Source organism: Miniopterus natalensis, chromosome 18 (genome assembly GCF_054644295.1).
Source record: "Miniopterus natalensis isolate mMinNat1 chromosome 18, mMinNat1.hap1, whole genome shotgun sequence".
Taxonomy (NCBI): domain Eukaryota; kingdom Metazoa; phylum Chordata; class Mammalia; order Chiroptera; family Miniopteridae; genus Miniopterus; species Miniopterus natalensis.
The window spans coordinates 17,505,292-17,528,062 of NC_142098.1; the positions used below are offsets into that span (position 1 = coordinate 17,505,292).

At 43.0% G+C, this 22,771-nt stretch overlaps 1 protein-coding gene across 1 annotated transcript in view; it reads right to left on the bottom strand.

Annotated features, from left to right (window-relative positions):
- Window positions 1–22,771, bottom strand: part of CDH13 (cadherin 13) — an 897,713-nt gene that overhangs the window by 304,505 nt on the left and 570,437 nt on the right. The window contains exon 6 of the mRNA XM_016197002.2: window positions 18,481–18,625. Coding sequence (XP_016052488.1) covers window positions 18,481–18,625 — 145 coding nt within the window. The remainder of the gene's footprint in view (window positions 1–18,480; window positions 18,626–22,771) is intronic.

A 22,771-nucleotide genomic window follows, 5' to 3' on the forward strand; every position in this document is an offset into this window, starting at 1 on the left:
CACCTGGATAATGTTGGCCTTTCCAGACTAGTCTCTGGCATCCCCACAGCTTACGCTCAAGTTATGTTCTTTCTACCTGTGTTCCCAGACCACATAGTTCTCTTTTAGGTTTTTGCACATAACAAGGTATCCCCAAAATATGTGTAAACACTTTAACAGCTGATAGCTTAATTTTGGAAATGAAATGTATTTTAATAAACATTGCCTTTATAATTATTCAAAGAGTTTGTAAATATTTTGGGGGAACATCCTATATATTCCTTCTGCCTGGAACAAGCTTCCCCCAAGTTATTCACAGGAGATCCCTGCTTATCTCTCAAGACTCAGCTGACCCATGATCTTCTCCTGTGAGTTTTCCCTATCTTTTCTCTGCTCTCTACCATACCCTATCAGCTTGTTTTGCTCTGAATGTTCTGGGGGTATTTTACTCATCTCTCTTCCAACAGTCAGCATATTTTAAGTATTGTATATATGAGCCTGTTTTACCCTGAGCTCCATTAAGGATCTGCCTTTGCTATACTCATCTTTGAGTTCCCAGGGTCCTCCAACACAGTTCCTCACACACAGCAGATATTCATCAGTGGAATGACTACAATATTTAATCCACAAATGTTTAGTTGCAAAACAGCTATTGTCTGTTCCACCATGCACTTCAGACCCTCCTTGCAAAGAATTACACAGACAGCCACAGATCACATGCTCAGTCCCTTATCTGCCCTAACTCAAGGGGGTCTCAGCACTTCTTTAAAAATTAATTTGTCCCTTAATTAAGAAACATGCTTACTTCTAATTAACCAGCCTTCTATGTAATGTAAACAGATCACAAGTAACCGAACAGCTATGCCTAGCTTGTTGCATGTCTGCCAGCAGTACAGTGAAACCATTTTTAGCATATCAGCTGGGAGGCTGGGGAATATGTGGAATGCTCTGACTTGCACAGACGATGGGCTAAAGGAATTTTAAGAGAGGGAACCTGTTAGCTCTTAATCCCTACCTAGCAAATTAAATTGCTACTACATTATATCATTGTATCATTTGCAGAATTTCTTGAGATGGGAAATTTCCAAGGTTATTAAAGAGCTGATTCAGACTCTTTGCAGCTCAAATCCAAAGGTATTGTATATCTGTATATACATGCAGCCCACATGTATATACCGAAAGTAGATATTCTGGATAGGACCCAGCTGGTTTGCAGCAGGCTCTCATGGAAGCAGTACATTTACACTAGGACAAGTTGGAGTTTGAGGAGAGGCAGGAGGCAAGATATTATGCATCCTTAATGAGAAACCTGTCATTCTGTGACGCCATCAGGTGTGTGGGAAAGCATCTGGAGACAGTCTAATGGCTTTGTAACAACAAATGCTAATGGAGGAACACACAGCCCAAGGTGTATTCATTAAACTACCTCTACCTTGAAACAATTCACTGACCTGGATCCTCTCATATCTTGAAGGGGGTGTGGGTTCCAACTCAGATGCCCTTCCCACCTTGAAAATGCAAAATGCATGACCCAACAATACTCCAGTTTGGGGACTGTTTTTTGCATAAATATTAAATTATTTAGTTAAGTATTAGTAAACACAGCATCACATATACTAATAGTTGATTTTATCAGAAAATAAAATGTGGTCTCTTAAATAAAATAATACACACAATGGAATATTTGGCAATAAAACAGAATAAAGTACTGACACATGCTACAACACAGATGAACCTTGAGAGCATTATGCTGAGTGAGAGATGCCAGATACAAAAGGCCACATATTATACAGTTCCACTTATATAAAATGTCCAGAATAGGTAAATCCACAGGACAGAAAGTAGATTAGTGGTTGTCTGGGGCTGAGAGAGTTTGGGGGAAAATGAGAAGTGAGTGCTAATGATTTTGGGGCTTCTTTTAGACAGTGATGAAAATGTTTTAAAATTGGCTGTAGTGATGGTTGAATGTACCACAAAACACTGACTTGTACACTTAAATGGGTGACTTGTATAGTATGTGAACTATATTGTGATAAAGCTGTTATGTTAAAAGAAACGAAAAGAAAGAGGGCTGTAAGCATTAAGCATGCTGTTGGCCAAACGTGCATAATATCACACATGGTATGTGTATTTGTCTTTATTTTTTTAAAATCCTCATCCGAGGATATGTTCATTGACTTCAGAGAGAAAAGAAGAGAGGGAAGAAGGGAGGGAAGGAGGGGGAGAGAGAGAAACATTGATCGGTCACCTCCCTACTGGGGATGAAACCCACAAAACCCACAACCTAGGTATGTGCCCGACTGGGAATCGAACCTGCAGCCTTTTGGTGCCTGGGACGATGCTCCAAACAGTGGAGCCACATGGGCCGGGGCTGTCTGTCTTTTTTACTATGCCTATGTATTCAACACTCCCAAGAGGGTCATGCTGTTACCTTTTCTGTTCCACAGCTGAGATATCCTGACTTCTGGAATGGCAGACAGGTCAGGAGAGGTTATATTTCCAAACAGATATGCTAAGGGGCCTATCAGGAAGGGTCACTCCCCACACACAGGTTCCATGTGCATTTTGCAGGAGAGTATTAGGGAGACACTGAAAAGATGGGCAATCTTTAGACCACTGGGCTGCTGTGCCGTTAAGTCAGCTAAGGTTGTGCTGGACTTCATAAATGACAAGTTTTCCCAATTGCAGGGATGATGTTTCCTCTCAAATTCCAGCATCTTATGAAAGATGTCTGTCTACTCTAGAAAAGTGAAGTGAACTGTGGCAAGTGGTACTGTTACTTCTGAAAGCTGAGTGGGCCTGGGGACTTGCCTGTAGAGATCCCTCATGCAGTCAGCGTGACCTCCTCAAAGGAGAGTTCATCATCATTAGTGGAATCACATGAATATCAAAAGAATTCGTAATTACGGGAGCTTCATTAGGATGTGTTGCTAAACATGTCCTGAAAATGGCTTCTGATGCTGTTTTTAAGAATGATGTTGGTCTTGGGAATACTTGAAAACTATAGGCTGGTAATTCATTTGAAATTGAACTTTTGACAGTTGTTAAACAGTTTATGAGTTTGCGTGTTTCTCTTTATTTCTCTTATTTGGTTGGCTATTTGGGTTTTCATTTTAGGGAAAAGGAACTTCACTCACAATCGGCACGTAAGGGAACGCAAACTACATACTGCATTAGTTTTCTAATCCTGCTGTAACAAATGACCACCGAGTTAGCGGCTTAAAGGAACGCCCATTTATTATCTTACAGTACTTGTGGGTGCAAACTCTGGGCACAGTGGGGCTCATCTCGGTGTCTTGCTTAGGATCACAGGATGAAGCAAGGTGTTGGCAGGGATGGCTCCTTACCAAAGGCTCAGGGGAAAATCCTTTCCAAGCCTTTTCAGGATGTCAGCAGAATTGATTTCCTTCTCATGCTTTTGATATGGCCCAACTCCATCTTCAAGCTAACAAGAGGCTGAGTCCTTCTCAGGCTTCTCAGTCTCATCATGGAGACTGTTATATGAGGGCTCAGGTTATAAAATATAAAAGTGGGAGTACTGTGAGAATTTCATTAACAGAGAAACGAAACCAAACTGACTAGCTTAAATACATTCATCTGCCAAAGGGAAACCCAACTGTCAACCAGTTCCCTTATCTTTTACAACAAAACCGCCTTGTGACCCATTAGGTATGTGGTAAAAAGGGCTGTGGCGAAAATGCTTGTGGCGAGGACATTTACAGCAACAAATGCTTGGGGTGAAAATACCTAGAACCAAATTACTCTCTAGATCCCTGGTTACAGTGTTTCTAACTCTAGAAGGTTTTTTTGCCCTTTTGTGATGTAGCTTGCCCTTGCCCTGTAAGATTCAGTTAGGACCCAGACCCAGCAGGACTGTCCCATGCTATAAGGAAAAATCCCCACGGACAGGCGCAACCTAGAGCAGCTTCTTAGCCTGCACGCTCTGAGCTGCAACCACACTGCAGTTTTTGTTGCCTGCCTATTACAGCTCCCATAAGCAATAAAGTAAACATTTCCTATTTAGATGCAGAGCCTTGGCTGGGGAACAGCACCGAGTGCTCACCTCAGAGATCACTGAGTAAGGGTAAATAAGCCTGACTATGGAGAACAAGCAGGAATACTAAGAAGTGATTAACCCGCACAGAGACAGGATATTCGGTCTCCTTGAAGGAAGACAGGATTTGAGGTTCGACAGACCCAAACTCACACAGCTTCTGCTCTGCTTATCTGAGCTTACATTTTCTTGTCTGAAACATGGAAATAATGATATCAGTATCCTTGGGAAGAGGAAATGGAATGACAAATTTGAAAGCACCCATCTTGAGGTCTCCCACATGGAGGCCAGCATGAAGGCTTGTCGAGGGGCAGAGATGTCTACGTGCTGTGGCACCTGACTGCCGAGGGCAAAGGGAGATGGTAGGGGATGGAGAAGGGCTGCATGGCTTTCATTCACACGTTTTGCTGAAGTAAGTTAGGAAAGACCATAGGATGGCTGTTTGCAAAAGCTGTCTTACATTAAAGCTCATATACCCAGTGCCACTGTCATAGTGGAAACGCATGTGTTCAGGTTGATAAAAGGAAAGATTTCAGATTACTCATGAATACATGGGCACTGATGGAACTTTATGAAAAGTATCTAACTTGAACCATTGATGGGTTTCCAAAAACTTGACATTTTTAGTAGAAACTGGGTAATTTTTTCCTAAAGACATTTTTGGGATGCCTGGTGAACAAACTCCTTAGGAAACACTTAATAGTAATTCTTTTACTTAATCAATTGGAATCTTTACTGATGGCGATTCCTTAGGATGAAGGAAACACAAAAGCAGATGGTGAGCAGATGTGCTACAGAGCCAACCAACCAAACCAGGGAGGGGCCACTTCTTGAGGGGTTGCCCTATGTCAGGTCCTGCTACCAAGAACTTACTTATATTATCTCATTTAATTCTTATAACACGACTACAAGATAAGTAGAGCACACGTACACTTTATGTAAGGGACACATTCTCAACTCTCTCAAATAATTAAGAATGTGCGTAACTCAAGACTGATCTTGACAAAGAATGGTGTGTACTTATTTTATTAGCTAAAGTGGCATCGACTGGGGTAAGAGCAGATTTATTCAAGGAAGCCTGTCCTTGTCAATAAAAAGGAACAAAGTACTGATACATACTGCATACAACACAGATAAACCTTGAAAACATTATGTTGCGTGGATGAAGCCAGTCACAACAAACCACATACTATGTGACTCCATTTATATGAAATGTCCAGAATAGTCATCTATAGAGGCAGAAAGTAGATTTGCGGTTTCCGAGAGCTAGGGAGTTGGGAGGGGTGTAGTAAATGGGAACTGACTTCTAATGGATACAGGATTTCCTTTGGGGATCATGGAAATATTCTAAAATTGATTGTGGTGATGACTGCACAATTCTGTGGATAGTATATTAAAAACCATTGAATCATACACTGTAAGTGGGTGAATCAGTGAATTGTATATGTGAATTATATTTCATCAAAGCTGAAATATGATATATATATAACATACATAGATATAAATAAATATAAACATATGAGAGGGGGGAGAGAAAACAAAATCCCTGCCAGCCATTTTGAAATTATTTAGTTCTTGACAAATGCTTACAGTTTGGGAGATTATATTGTTTTTAAATTTGTGCACAAATGAGATTTTGTTATTATTTTCATATTGCATCATTTCAAATTTTCCTAATTCAATTTCATACAGAATGCTGCCACAGTGGATTATCACCAATTCAAAATGAGGAAACAGAGACCTGAATTCACACAGCTGATAAGAGAAGGAGCCAGGATTGGGATTCAGCTTTGTTGGCTGGCTGAGTTCGCCCCTCCCCTGCAAGATGCAAGGTGATGGCACTATGACTTTCTTAAATCTATTATCATTGAAAAAGAAAGTGGTTGGTGGCTGCTAATATTTAAGGCACATGTGTATTTTGTCAGGCATGGTGCTCAAAGCTTGATTTCCATTTTCTCATTGAACCTCCCAGCTACCCTTTGGGGGCATTATCATGATCCCCATTTTGCAGAGGAATTACCCAAAGCTCAGAGAGGTAAAGACAATATGTTCAAGGACTTCCAATTATCAGTGGGAATGAAACTGAAAACCAGGTCTTTTGGACACAGGAGCCAGTAGTCTCAACCCCTGGGCTGTGCTCTTGTCAGAACACACTGCTCTCCGTGATAGACGGACAGGTACATCCTCCTGATGCACTTCCTGTTGACTCACTGGCAAGAAAAGCAGAACATTCTCTGAAAAACTTCTAGAGCCCTCTTAACATTCCTGTACCTTTCCCCCCCTTCACTAGTCCTTGAGATGTGGACATGAGGCCAGAGCATTGACGTAAATGGCAGCCACACGATGATGTCCAGGTTGGGGTATTTTCAGATAATCAGTGCTGGACTATGATCTGAAATTACTGTGACAGGAGGGAATCAAAACCACTATGCTAAGAAAGTTTCCATCACTGGGCACTGAGTTTGTTTTTAATCCAATAAAAACGTAATGACAGAGACCTCAGAATGCTTTCTGGAAAGAACTCTAAGACAGTGGAGGAGACAAAAACCATTTTTGTTCCAATAAAGGACCAATTTTCTTATTACTATACAAAAACTAGTGGCATGCAACACATACAGAGAAAAGTGGGTTCAGATGTCTAGGGCAGCAGAGCACATTAGTTTAAATGCATGGCTGGGAGTCAAATTGTCTGGGCTATCATTCTTACTGGTTGAGTAACACTAGGTATGTCAGTTTTATTAGATTTGGCAACAAACACAGAGAACCCAATGTAACAGTGAGTTAAATAAGACAGAAGTTCATTATTCTTTCATGTAAAATAATTCTGGGCTAACAATGACATTCTACAGGCAACAGAATCCAGTCTCATTTTATCTTTTGTACCACCTTCCTAGGACATGGGTTTCCATTCTCAGAGCCACCTCAGAAAGCATAGTGGCTTCCTGAATTCTAGCCATCACATCCTCATTTCAGGCAGCAAGAAGAAATAGGTGGTAGGAGGAGGGCAAGGGGCGCTCTTCCCAACTGACTCGGTTCCCAGTTCATTCCAGAAATCTAACATAGCGCATACTGCAGCTCACTGGCTGGCACTTCACCCCATGGCCACATCTGGCAGCAGTGGAGGCTGGGAAATATAGGTTTTATATGGACACACTGCTGCCGTGGTACACTGGGGTCTGTTATTAAAAGGGAACAGAATGGATATCAAGGAAGAGGTCTCTTCTCAAAAAACTTGTTTTCTAAGTTATTTAAACTTCAGTGCCCTCACTGGAAACATGGAGATGACCACTGCATCTACCTCCTAGGATTCTGGTGGTGAGCCAATGAAATAATGCACAGAAATCCCTTAGTATGGGGACCAGCACCAGCTCCTACTCATGAAGTGCCCACTGTTAACTTCAGCTACATGCTAACTGACCATTCTTACAGGAATGGGCTCTTGCCATCACTCATCCCAGAGCTCTCCACAAAGAGATGCTGACCAATGGGTACACTCTGCAGCATCTCTCCTCCAGACTTTAGATCTGGGCTTCATCACCCACTCTTCATTTTCTCCATCTAGGGCAGGGTTTCTTAACCTTAGCACCACTGACATTTTGAGCCAAATAATCCTTTGTGGTGGGGCTGTCTTATGTACTGTAGGATGTTTAGCAGCATCCCTGGCCTCCACTCACTAGATGCCAGTTGAACTCTCCCCTCCCCCAGTGTGGCAACCAAAAGTGTCTGGGGAGGGGTACAAATCATTCATAGCTGAACCACTGCTCTACGACATCTGAATTACTATGTCTCTTTGACAGCAGCAATAGGGGTCTCTTGGGTTATCTGTTTTAGTTGCATGGATGAACATTTTAAGTTAAACTATGTCAAACATCCTTTCTCCGCCTAGTGGACATCTACCCAGCCATTTTTGCACGATGTATCACACACAGAAAGAACCCGATTAACTTTATTTCACATATCTAGGTTGCTATTCAAGTCATCACCTCTAGCCCTGGCTTGTGACTTGGGTGTGTGCCAAAGAGAATAGAACTTCCTCAGAAAGAGAGAGGGTGAAACTGCAAAAGTGAGAAGAGAAGCACAGGGACAGGTGGCAAGCGGCTCGGTGAGTCTGGTCTTGATGGCCAAGGGAACATGCCTGGGAGGTCCTCTATCCTTCTGAAAAGGGACCTTTCCTAAGGACAGAGAGGCCAACTACAGAAACATGAGCCCACTCAGCCCTCCCCACAAAGAGGGTATCTGTTAGCAGCCCCTTATTAACCACAGACCTAGCAGATAAAAACTGTGATAGCTCTGGCAGGGTAGCTCAGTTGGTTAGAGCATCATGCCAATGACAAGACTGCTGGTTCGATCCCCAGTCAGGACATCTACAAGAGGCAACTAATGAATGCATAAATAAGTGGACAACAAATTGATGTTTCTTTCTTTCTCTCTCTCTCTCTCTCAAATCAATAAATAATTTTAAAACTGATAAAAACACCAAACAAAAGTAGAAAACCAGAGCAAGAAGAACGCATGGAAAATTCCCCAAACCAAACTTTTCAGAAATCTTTGAAAACAGCCAGTCTTCTGAATAATAAAATAGGTTTGGGGACGATGCTTGGTTTATTAAAAAAAGTTCAGCCATAATTACAGCAAGAAAGCTGTAAGTCTATTAAAATTTTTTCTTTGATAGTGGGAAACTCAATTCATGACCTATATTTTGTAACACATATACTTGAAAGAAATTTTATATGCCCTTTCCCCATTTAACTTAGAATACTGAGTCTCTTCCATTTACTTAAGAAGGGGGTGGTTCCATACATAAATTACACAGGGCTTCTTTTGTGTACTGTGGATGTATTATGGTAAAGTGATTCAAAGGTATTTATGGAGATAGATGGAAACAGTCACTTTGGACTCTGCACTTAGAAGGGACAGTATTCTTAGTGCAAGGTGCTGCAGTAAAAGCTGGTTTATCAAGCTCTCTGTTTATTACAAAGCTTTTCTAATTGATATCTGTAGACTGTCCTGATTGGCAGCCCACCATCCCTATGAATCTTTGAGAAGTTTTCCTTGAGCGTCTCCCAAACTACTGTGAAGGGGAGAATCTGGCTCTACCTGCGAAGGCCACCGCCAGTTACTATGGGCTACATGAAGGTACCCTACAAGCTGGGCTGTGATAAAATGACTAAAGATGGCTGCTGGTGCTTTTCTCCCTCCCTCTTCCCCTCTCTCTCCTTCATCTATATACTCACACATATGTATACTTACACACACACTCACATACTGCATGTAAGGAAATGCTGTCTAGACTCAGGGTGGCAGATTTGAATTGATCTTAACATTTTCATGGGTGAAGTGGTTAGAGGACAGTGGGGATTGTAGATGGAGAGGAAATGAAAGGGCACAAGGGTTAGTCTGAATCTGAATTCCAGTTTTATCACCCTCCAGCTGTGTGACCTTGGGAAAGTAACCTAACCTCCCTGAGTTTCTGTTTCCTCAATTATAAAAGAATTGTAAGGATTTCATTAAAAGACAGGTGTAGAACCTAGACCAATATCCAGCACCATATTGGTGATTACCATGCTGCACTGCCCGAGGTCAGGCCCCATCTCCCTCCCTCAGTGCTAAGCCAGCTGCTCCCAGTGTGTTCCTGCCTTTTTCCTCTGTGGCAGTGACAATGGGCCTGGGAAGAATTTATCCCCTGCCTTCCTCATTAGTCTGCAAACTCTACAGACTAAGGGAGCCCCCCTGCACCCCATCCTTACTGAGCAGCAGCGTACCTGGTACACAAAAGGCACTTCAAAGATATTTGTTGAGGAATGAATAAATTGCCAATAAAGACAACATTTATTTAAAACTAAAAATGCAAGTTTATGGTGATTCATACTTTCTGACATTTGGGGTCACTTGTTCATGGAATAGAATTTACTGAGTGGCTGCTGTGGGCCTGGGGCTCTACCAACTACTGCAAATTGAGGATGAAGACAAGACAGCCTGGGCCCCCGGCCCGAAGCTTGTGCCTTAGACGGAACACTGAAGGTCAAGTCCAGTTCAGACTGGAGGGAGTTTACAGACCTATTAAGGTTCACAGTACTACCACAATTCCATTTAGACGGCATGGGTTACAACAGTCCGGCACCAGAAGATGAGTCAATATTTAGTATTCCCCCATTCATCATGGCCACAAAAAATCTCATGTGACCTCTTCTCTCCACCTCCACTGTTGTCACCCAGTCCAGGCTACGGTCCTCTCATGTCTGCGCTGCTGAAATAGACCTGGTTACCTCCCGTCTGTTCTACACTATCACAAGTCAGCTTTTAGCAGTAAGATCTGATTTTATCACTCTCCTGCTTAAAACCACCCCAGGGTTTCCTACTGAATTTAAAATATAATGAAAACTTATGGAGCTCTAATCCAGGGTCTGCCATCTTCTTCTGGAAAGGGTCAGTTAAATAATATTTTTTTATTTAAAAATATTTAAAATATTTAAATATATAGATACACAGGTGGTACATACTTTTGGCTTTGTGGGACATATAGTCTCTGTCCCAACTCCCCAACTCTAACGTTGTGTGAAAACAGCCATAGTTGATGCTTAAATGAGCAATAATGAGCCATGCTTAAATGGGCACGGCTGTGTTCCAGTAAAACTCTACTAACTTTATTTAAAAAAAGCACCAGACAGTGGGACGGATTTGGCCCATGGCCCACAGTTCGCTGACTTCTGTTCAAAATTATCTTGCTCTTGCCTATCTCCTTGAACTCACTCAGCAGTCTTCTTGCTGGCATTCTCCCATCCCACTGTCCTCTTCTCTGTCCCTCCATCTGTCATTCCTGCCTCAGACCTTTGCACTGTCTGATCCCTCTACCTGCAACATCCTGACTCGATACCTTTACATGGTGGGCTCTCATTCTCACTGGTCTTAGCTTAAATGTCACCTCCTTAGAGAAGTCTTCCATGACCTCATTGTCATTTTATTACATCACCTTGTTCTATTTTATCCAAAGGACTTAAATGGTCTTATTTATTCACTTCATTGTTAATTATCTTTCTCCTACCAGTAAAATGTAAATGTCTGAAAAGTAGAGTCCTAAATGGTCTTGGCCACTGCTATATCTCTGGCTCCAAGAACATTATCTGGCTCAGAGAGGCCACAACAAATACTTGTTAAATGACCTTGATGAATGAAATGGTCATCAGGAACTGATTTGAAGTAAGACTGTCCCTGAAATTATAACTGTTAATGCCATTGTGAATCTGCCACTGTTTTACTTGTCTATAGCGTGAAAAGTTCCTGGAATCTTCAGAGTGGACCCCTAGGTCTCAGGGATTAATTTCAGCGGCACTGGTGTCTGCCATGTTCTGTACCATAATGATTCATAGGACTGTTTCATTTTCACTTCGCAGCTGCTCAACTGTCACCCAATTTCCATTTTGGCTGGAAACTCCCATCAGATTTATTCTTTCAAAAGGTTGTAGAATGATCACTAAGTTTCTGTAGCGACCAATGCTTCTTTACCCTCCCTTTACTTTAAGTTATTTTAAGTTGATTAATTGACTTTTAATTTAATTTTAAAATATTTGATGTCACAAATCCTTCTTTCTCCCAAATGTAGAGTGATGGAGAAACGACCTCCAGCATGAGTTTACAATATATCCAACAGATTAGTGGGACAGGGCTACCAAGCACTTATTTTTACAAGGGAGTCATCTCCATGAGCACAGGAGCCACATATTTCCAGCTCACCAGTCCACAGTGTCTAGAATGCGAAGATCTGACATAAATGAGTATGAGGGTGGATGCCTGGCAGAGGGAAACAGACACACAGGCTGGCCAGGAATAAAGACTTCCCATTAGAGAGGAGAATGACTCAAGAAACAATGTGGCAGATGCCTCTTGAATTGGTCTTCAACTCCATGGACTCATATATGAATTTAGGTGGCGAAAGGGCTATTTATAAAAGTGAGAAGAGCTGTTTTCAAAGTTACCCTCATTAAAGATGAGAGATAAAGTTTCACTGGTTGGGTATCCTTTTAACAGAATAAAGGGGTCCAGGCATTCTCCCTGTCTCACTAAGCCTTCTGGTATCTCAAAGGCTCTAGTGGACCAGCAGCCATCGGTATAATAATCTATGCAATGGTGTCCATCAGAGAGAGGCTGGGATATAGAGGAGGGAAAACCCACTGGCTATGATGAGGTTTTGATTAGCTTGGCTTGGAGCCCCCACAACACATCACCTGGGGATCCCCAGACATGATTAGGAGCAACTTGGAGGAGATTAAGTTTCTTGAGCAAAGTTCAGATAACTCAACACTTTTGATATACTTTATTTCTGGAATCTTCCCTTTGGGGAGGTGTCTTTGATTGGATCACACAACTCTTTCATAGATTTCGTTTTATGATCAACTACACTGGAGTGATTTGTAGCATAACTTAAGTGCTGCCTAATCCACCTTCAATGACACTGTATCATGTTATCCACATCTGTTCCTGGGCAATACCCCTTAGGTAAGACTCCAGTGGCGACAGAGGGTCAACAATTTCACTCTCTTCCTTGGCCAGGAAATCCAGGGAGGATTCCAGAGCAAGGCAGTTTACAACCTACAGATGCAGCTAGGGAAATGACCACAAAAACTTGGACATATTGGATATGATCCATAAAAACAAATAAACAAAAATGTCCACCGGTATGATACGATGCAAAATGAAAGACTATTGTATCTTCATGCACAAGCTTAGCCAAGATAAATCTAATCCAATGATTAGAAGCATCTCCCGCAAGTACATCAAAATGTAACAAGCATATTCTGCATCCCAACAACCCCGCTTGTATGTATTTATCCTAAAGAAATCGTCAGGCAAGTAGGAAGAGATGTGTTCTCCCCGGGAGAATTGATTATAAGTACGGAAAAGTGAGAACAACTTGAATCAATAGGGAACTGGCTAATAAGATGATAATAGATCCAGAAACTAGCTGTTTAAAACAATGATGTGGCCTGATATTATTTACTGACTTACAAAATGTCCACAGAGTGAAGAAAGTGAGTCACAGGAAAGGATGTTGAGCTCCATTTCTGTAAAATTGTGCATGTGCATCCCTGCATGTGGACGCACAGAGGGAGCCTTGGAACTCTGCTCACCGAGATGGCAGCAGTGTTTTACCCTGGATGACAGGACTTGAGGGCGATTGCACTATTTCACTTAAAAGAAGCTAGCAAAAAGATGAATTGCTTTATTTTTAAAATAAATATGTCTGCTTAAGAAAACAACCAGCCAACCAAGCAAACAATCAAAACCCCAAAATAGCCACATGTCCAATATTCCAGAAGCCCATGGGATTGGCCAGGATAGTTGAGAATGGAAGAAACTGCAATATGAAAGTCCAAAAATACTCATGAAGGAAAACTGGACAGTTGGTGGACCGAAAAGCCACATTGCTGTTACTGTAACAAGTAAACAGGTGACCAGAAAAAGGACTTTACCTCCAGGTCAGACCAACAAACCGAGCACTTATACTGAACTGAGTCTCAAATACCAACTATCAAATATCACAACCATTTCTATTTAGACCACGCTGTTTTGGAAAGTAGTTACTGCCAAGCAAAGCTGAGCTCCCGGGACAGCCATTTGTCCCAAAGGCCACTTGATTGGCTGTTCTTCCTCATGTCTGGCATGGTAGGGCCAGTTTAAAAATTAAAGCAACTGAGTCTTGAAGAATGGAGACTCAGGTGGATCCCAGAAGAAAATAAAAGTCACCCCTCCCTCTTCTCACAGCACGTCATCAGAGAACCTAGATTCTGTCCCTCTGGGATCAGGTGTCCTGTGTGGATGCCTTGTCCCACTCACCACATTGCAATTCTTGTTTATTGGCTGCCTGTCTCACTGCTTGGCTGTGGGTACCAGGGGGGGATAAGTAACATCTGGCAGGTCCACAGCTGCACCCTCGGAGCTTAGAATAGTGCTGGCCCAGAGTAGATGCTCAATAAACACTACTGGATCGGAAAAATAAAGGGAACATGAGAGGAAGCAGAAGGCAAGAGTCCTTGGCTCGCAGAAGTCAGAGGGTGAGGACTTAGCTGCTCATCTCCGGTCTAATTCAGCAGCCTCAAGAAGAAGTGTCAGCAGCTCAGCCATGGGGATCTCTTATGAGTCAGGACATGCACCTCTATGTCCTGATCCAGTTTTAAAGAGAAAGGTCAACATTGCATTTTTCTTTCTCAGTCAAGCAGTTTGGGGACTAACATATTCCCTCCATCTCCTTTCCCTGACATCCCTCAAAGCCACCCCACCAGTCCTGGTGTCAGGTGCCATTCTCCTAGCTGCCCATGCTGACATTCAGGATGGCCGAAAGCACGGAAGGCAGAGCACAGCTGAAGCCTGCCCAGCAGCCAGCCCCTGTACCTTGTTGGAAGGCTGCTCCTGAGCTGCTGGGACCCAGTCTGCCCATGTCCACAGCTGGCTGAAAGTAGCCCAGGAATTAAAGTCCTTCTGGGGACAGCTCTGATGGGCGTGGGTATAGATATCCCAGGTCCCTGGCCCCTGGACTGGGATAACACTGCTGTGTGTGTTTTATGTCATTTTCCTAAAGCCCTCTCCCCCATCAAAGGATCAAGCTCACAGTTGCCCACTATGGTTGCTGGGTTGCTGCGGCATCTTGAATTGGCTGGCTTCCCTTTCTTGTAGACCTCCTCACCTGGTATCCTGCACCTCTCAGGTAAACCCCATGCCCTCAGTCCTCATACCTGGGTATGCTTCTGGAGGAAGCCCTGAACACCATTCCTCTATCCCCTAACTCATGAGGTCTTGGCGTGCTTCAAGCATTCAGAAAACACCAGATTCACACAGAGCTCTGCAGGTCCCATGGAGCAGCCAGGGCCTGGGCTTAGGTCCCATAAATCAATGCCCGTGACACCACCAAAGGAACAGCTCGCAACGTGCAAAGTTCAAAGACCATTACTGTCTCTTGATCTCCCCTCATCTAATAATGATTTCCCAAAACACTCTCCTGGAGTTTAGTGCTGAGCAGCTGGAAATGGTCTCCTGTCTGCACAGACAGATAAATATAGGTGACCTTCCTCTGTGATGGATGGGTGCAGATGGCACCCGGGTACACTGGAACAGGAAAATGATACTTGGTTTGTTAGGAGATGAATGTTCCTTCACACAAACTGCATGTCCCTTTGCCTTCCCTTCCCCAGGGGGTTCGCTGCCAGAATAATAATTATAGCATTAACAATACATTGGCATTTCCTGAACATTTATTATGTTCTCAGCACTGAGTAAAACACATTGTCTCATTTAATCCTTGTATATAGTTCTCTAGGGTAGGTACCATTATACACCCACTCCATCTATAGACAAGGCAATTGAGGTTTCTAGAAGGTTCAGTAACCTTCCCAAGGTCTCACCTTGTGAGGGAGGTGCATCAAACTCAGCTCTAGGCCGCAATGCTGGGCACAGGACCAGCTGCATCATTTGTGGGGCTCAGTGCAAAATGAAAATGCAGGACCCCTTGCTCAGCAATTATTAACAGCTTTAAGATGGTGACAGCAGAGCATAATACCAACCCTGGGGCCCTTCTGAGCATGGGCTCCAGGAGGCTGTGAAGGTCACTCCCCTGGTTACGGGGACTTGGGAGAGAGTGATGTGAATGAGGACAAGGGTCCCCATGTAATGCTGTTTAACCCTAGAGACTGAGCAATGACTCACTTATATTAAAAGTGACTCAGTAAGCCGGAATATTTGGTCAGAGAGCTGGTCACTTTCTGTCAGAAGCTAAATCAGTTCATCTGATAGAACCCCACAGATATTTCCCCAGCTGGGCCTGCAGAGAGTCCCTTGTAAAGAAGGCGAGAGGAGGTGGCCGGCTCCAACATGGTACATGGGGAAGAGCCTGTGTCCTGAAGCCAGAGACATAAACACAGGTTCTAACTCATTTACCAGCTCATGATTTGGGGGAAGCTCCTGGACCTCTTTGACATTGTTTTCTTATATGTAGGATGGGACAGTGGCACCACCTCTCAGGTAGGACCTGGTATAACGAGGAACGGATACAGTATATACAAAGGTCTCAGAATACAGGAGGTGCTCATCGTAGTTTTCACCACGAAGATCTGGATAGTTGAGAGAGCACATGATGTGAAGGTAGATGATACAGGCTGAGCCTTGAACACTGCCTTCCATCTATTATTATGTAAACTGGGCAAAGTCACTGAATTCTTTCCAGGGTCAGCATTCTCTTTTGTACAACAGATCCAGAGTAATGCTTACAACATGTAGGATTCTGAGCCACAAATGAGTGGGGATTAAGAAAGTAGGAGAGGTGATCATTTCTATAGCCAGTCTGTGTTTGTAGTTATAACTTATAAATGGTTATGGTTGGGGAGGGGTTAGAAAGGGATACCATTGCCCTTCCCAGATTCCCACTGTCCTCCTGAAAACTTCAGGGCCCCCTTGCCTGAACTCTCCTACACGCACTAAGTAGTATGAGTGATTTTTCCTCTAAAAGTTTTCCACAACATTTCCACATTCTTAACCCGAAATTTGACTGACTCCGTTCTGATTCTTGCTTTATAGCCAACCCCAGAGGGTGCTGGAAAAGACAACAAATTCCACATAGCTGGTAGAAGCTCCTCCATACGGATACCCAAGGCTCTATGTATTTTTATAGGATATTTCCAATTATAAACAGAAGTTTGAGATGTTTTATGTTTTGCTGGAGATGCGTCCACCCTAGCCAAATTGCTTTGTGCTTTAAGAAATTCAATATACATAAAGAATTCTATTTTCTTTGAAAATATGACGTGTCTATAAAACATTAAAATTTGAAATTCTGAAACTTTGAGGAAGGGCACAGTGGGAGGTAAATTGAACATCGTCTAATCGTATACACATATAATATACAAAGATACGCACATGCTCACTGCCACCTCAAATGTCACCATTGTCATTTACATTTAGAACACTTTTCCGGCCCATCTTGAATTCTAGTCACTCCTATACAATGCCCGGGTACCACAGATGGAAAGGGAGAATCATTTTTCTGCTCTGCTCAATCTCCAGTCTCTTTAATAGCTTTCCCCATCGGTTCTCCTAACTTGTTCTGAGCATCAGCTTGTTTAAGATTTCTGTAAACATCAAACTCAAATTCCAGGGTCTCTCTCACCAAAAGCCACCTGTCCATCAAAAGCAGCCCACTGAGAGGTGCCCTGGGAACTTCTACCCTACAGTGATCAGAACAACCTCCGCCTGCCACTCTATTTTTCCAGGGCTGTTTCCACTTCTCTGCCTCCACCCTCTCCCCCAGATGCCCTCAGGCCCACACAGGGAATTCGCTCTTTTCACAGAATGCATTCAGATTCCAGGAGAGAGAGGGTCCCTCCTGCCCCTGGGTATCTGATGAGGTGCACAGAGACCCAGCTCCCTGAAGTTGAGGGAGGTTTTAGATGCCTTACATATAGTTATTCACCTAGTAGTCTAGGCAGGTTACCATGACAACACTTCCAGCACCTCAGGTATCTACATGTTATTGATACATCCCATCAATTCAGCCAGGGGTGGGGCGGAGATAACCAATCGAAGCAGCTCTCAAGCTTCTACCTCCGGTCTGGCCGCTGAATGACTCTTACTTATTTGTTTGGGCATCGTCTAGACACAGCCACAGCGAAACACTTAATACGGCACTTTTTTACTCAAATGCATTTTAAAGCTTAAAATCAAAGTCCAGCCTTATAATAGGGATTTTTCTTCTTTGCTCTTTGGTTTCTCAAGCATTATACCTGGGACTGATTCCTGCTGCCAGTCACAGAATGCTTTAATTAGTATCTACTGGGCCAGAAAAGGGAGCTCTAATTGTAAAACCTTCCCCGACAGAAAGGTTAAGTGTGGGAAAAAGATAAAAGGAGCTGTGTAGTAACTCCGAGTCATTTTCGTAACAGTAGGTATTTCCAGGGAGAGAAATAAAATGTCTTGCCTTTGGCCCTTTGACTGAAGACAAAGGTTTCTCCATGCACATCTAAAGAAAGGGGAGAAAAAAAGTCCGACCCATTTTTCCAAAATGGTTCTGATTAAAATGCTGTTATGGAGCTTGCCGAGAGGCCTTTAATTTTCTTCACAGCTCCACTGTTCTGCAGAGCTCAGCCTTGGGCCCTCACAAGGACGAGCTAGATATTTACATGGTGTCCAACAGATATTTACATAGTGCCTTGAAGACCTAGGTGTCGGTCATCCTTGAAAGGCCACCTTTAGAGACAGGGGAGATATTTTCAGAGTTTGCAACACCCCAGTCCTATCCTGAGTTTCATCTTTCCAGCTGTTGCTTCTATCCAGGAAAATAACATGCCCATGTTGATGCATACCAAACAACAAGTTGGCAAGGCAATAAAACAGTCCCTAGCATCCCCAAAGATCAGAGGATGCCAGCTCCCAAGCCATTATGCAAATGATAAGCCAGCTTAACATACCTGTAGGTGATCCTTCCATGACGTGGCCAACATAGGGCCCTTCTCGAAAGCTTGGTCTATTGTCATTCTGATCAATCACAATGACTTCCAGAGGGACTGGCCCCTCAAGAGTTCTGCCATTGGCATCAGTGGTCTCCACAAATAGCTATTGGAGCAAAGAGATTGGAGGAGAAAGAGGTATTAATTCATTATGAAAACTGAAACCAAGCTCTCTGGAGAAAAGTAGGTTATATCAGCATCTTTATGAGCCCTTGGCAATATTCAAACTTTGGTCTCAATGGATAGTCACTGGGAACTAGAATAGAAACTAAACACTGCAGAATAAAGACAAAGTTCAATTCATGTTAGGTCCCCCTTGGGAAATTCACAATTAATTTGTCAAATCTGCAAAGGAAGTCCAAAAAAACAAACAAAAAACACTCGTAATCAGCCATAGCTGAGAAAATGTGCTTACATTGTTTCTGTTTTTCCAACATCATTATGCTTAAAAGAAATGTTATGCTAATAAAAATAATTGACTAAGCAGTTATGAACAGAGTACATTAAGGAATAACTGAAAGTGTTTATGGTAATGTTTGGGAGAAATTCAGGTGAGTATGTATGTACAGAGAGCCTTCCTGGTGCAAGGAAGACATTTGCTGGGTCCTGAGCGAGACCTCAGGATTCCTGCCCACCCGGCCCTTATAATCTACGAGGTAATTTCATAAATCCATGAAACATTTCCAATACCAAAAGAACTACTTTCAGATCTCAAGGATGAAGAAACCAATGGCATAAAAACACTAGCTTTATTGTCTTGGAAACAGGGAATTATGTCATGACGTTCCCAGGGAATGTCAGCAACCTTACGCTCTCACTTTCCGAGCCCGACTCAGCCTTGATTTAACTCGGCCCTGACAGAGCTCTCCCTGGGTCCCAGGGGCGCTCCCTGCATTGAGGGGGCTGAGTACTTCCGTCAGAAAAGGGTCTCTCTAGTCGGAGTCCTTGGGAAAGAGCCTCTGCAGCTGGAACCCCAGCACAACATTTAGAACACTCATTCTTAGGAATAATAACCAACATTATCCAACACTACCCTACGCTCTCTCCTATAGGAACCACTTGAGTCCCATAGTAACCCTATGACTCTTTTGTGAGGAGGAATGACAATGTAAGATACAGGGATAAGATAACTTCAGATAGAGATAAGGAATATGAAGGGATGGAGCAGGTTGAAATATTAAAGCTACATGGTCTAATACCGCAGCAACTTGCCACATGTGACTGTTTAAATTTAAATTAAATAAAGGTAAAGAAAATGAAAAATCCAGTTCTTCAGCTGCATTAGCCACATTCAAGAGCTCAATAGCCACAGATAATTAGTGGCTACCACATTAGACAATGCAGATACATAATCTTTCCCCCATTGCAGAGTTCTGTTGGACTCTGGAGCTCAGGGCCATAGTGTGATTGAGAAAGAGTATGGCCTGGCTGGCATGGTTCAGTGGTTGAGCATTGACCCATGAACCAGGAGGTCATTGGTTCGATTCCAGGTCAGGCACAGGCCTGGGTTGTGGGCTCGATCCCCAGTAGGGGGCGTGCAAGAGGCAGCCGATCAATGACTTTCATCATTGATGTTTCTGTCTCTCCCTCCCTCCCTTCCTCTCTCTGAAATCAATTAAATATTTTTAAGACTTTTTTTTTAAAAAAAGAGAAAGAGCATGAGTGTGTGTTGGCAGGGAAGTACCTATTTTAAATAGAATAGTTTGGAAGACTATCTGCACATACTTAGGCCCTGCCCAGAACCTACTTATTGCTGAAGGAACATTTTGACTGAAACTTGAATGACAACAAAGCAGAAGGGGCTAGCTAGCCATGTAAAAATGCCTGGAGAAAGAGTTGTAGACAGCAAGTGTAATGGTTTCATGCTTAGCATTATATTAAGAGTGGTCTTGGCACAAGATGAAGTCAGATAATTGGGGCTCCACTCAGTTCCAACAGAGTAGACTAAAGTTGATCCTGCTTAACATTCTTTGCATAAAACAATTTGGGCAAAGTGAGAAAAGAAGGCCTTTTCTCTGCAAATTGCTGGGTAAGCAGAGATGAGGGAGGGGAAATGATATCATGCTTGTTTCTAACAAAGGAAACCATAGTATACTGAATAAAATATATAGTAGGAAACGCTAGTGCTTTACTAAGTAGTCCATGCATTTTCCAAAAGGCATATTAATAATGTGGGAGAAAATTACACATGCGTGAAGAAATCACTAGTAAACACGGCCTTATCTCCCCAATCATTTACTATAAAGAAATCCGACATTCCAGTGAGTTTTCATAACTGTTCTCATATGAAGGTCAGATCCACAGTTAACAAATGCCAACCTTTCTGAAGTGGGGCTCTTAACTTTCAGAGTGTACCTCGAGTATGAGAGAATAAATGTTTAATGACAGTCTCGCTTTCCTTTCCTCTTCTTAATTGAAATACCCAAGACACACAAATCCTTAGTCTAAAAAAGACTGGAACAATGTTTGTTTCCTTTGAGTCACAAGATCTATTATAGGGACTGTGTTTGGGGGCTCCAGAAACAAAACGAACAGGAATGCTTTTGAAGGGAAGCATTCTCATGCCTGTTCTTTATGTTTGAAGCCAGATGCCAATTAGTAGAAACCGACTGTGAGAAGAACATCCAGGTAGCCACTGGCAGGGAGCAATGGAACAATTGCTCAAAGGAAATGGAAATCACCCAGCTTCTCACTGACTACTTCTATGCCACCTTCTAGGACTTCTATTCTTAGTCTGAGTGGTTGATATTCTTGGGAATAATGAGGGGGTGACATATAAAAAGGTCTACTGTGGAACCAGAAAGAGAGGGGATGCTCAACAAATTATATCTAGAAACAGTTGCCCAAGTTTCTTGGACAAGTAATTGCCTAATAACTTATTCCATGGCAAGTAGCCTGAGAAAGTGATATATATGACCAACCTCTGTGTAGTGTGTTCTAGGGTTTTGCTATTCAAAGTGCAGTCTTGGAACCAGCAGCCTGGGCATCCCCTGGGAGTTAGAAATTCAGACCCTTGGTCCCTGCTCAGAAGCTACCAAGGAAGCCCCTATACTTCATCCCATCTGTACGGGATACAGGTACACATTACTCCGTGTGACACTGAACTGTGACACGGAGATTAGAGATGAAAGCCCAAGGGCTTTGTACAGCTTGGGAACAGCATTCCTGGGTTTAGATGCATGAAAATAAGTTCCCAACAGAAGGCAGAGTTGTACCACCTGCTAGGAATCCACTGCATACTTGGACTCATATGTCACCCCCAAACACACGGGCCAGGCAGAGGAGATGTTCTCTGTGAATCAGTCTGGAGGAGCCTTGGCACAGGCACACAGATATATAAACACACATTACACATGAACACACACAGACATACAGACACGTAACATACAAACACACAGACATAAGAACACACACACTACACACAGATATAAAACACACACACATAAATCAAGTTTTCCAATCTTCTGATCTTCAATGGTACATAATGAGCAATTAATGTGTATTTTGTCTGATCACTTTCTGTAAAGTTATGAAACAGAAAGTAGGGAGAAGAGAATTGCTTACTAATTGAAAAGTGAAAAGTTGCAGAAAACAAATGGAAAGAGAGAGGTACCGGAGGTGGGAAAGCTCGGGGGATGGAGCACCGGCGCAGGCAACACTGAATTGGCTCAGCTGTGGGATGACTTTTGGATCGGACACTGCAGTGCTGTTCTCCCCCACTGAGATGAACACCCTTGGGAAGGGTAAACTGATTAACCTTTATCAGTAGAGGGAGCCTGTTAGGAATCTAAGTTAAACCAGCGCTTTGAGAGACTCTGGTGTTCGTGGTCTCCTGCCCAAGCTTTGGAAAGCTTAGCCCATCATGGAAGGGAGAGAGGCCATTGACTTTGGTGGTCACGATGGAGGGGAGCACTGCTGAGGGGGACACACCCCGAAAGCCTGAGTAGAGGGCTCTGGAGAGTTGTGGAGTGAGCACTGGGCCTGGATAGTCAGTCCTCCTGATGTACCAGATTCAGGCTCTGAGCAGGACTCACCACCTCTTTCCACCTTAGTTTCTATGTTATTAATAAGAGCCTATGACAGCACCCTCCTAGGGTCTGAGTGCAGACTAAGTAACAGTGACATGTAAAGGTGTCTGACAGAAAGTGGGTTCTAAAGTGCGACCCAACTCGTACTGCCCGGGGTTTAAAGGGCCATATCTCCTATTGGTTCTGTTTCTCTGCAGAACACAGACTAACACAGGCCTTCAGGG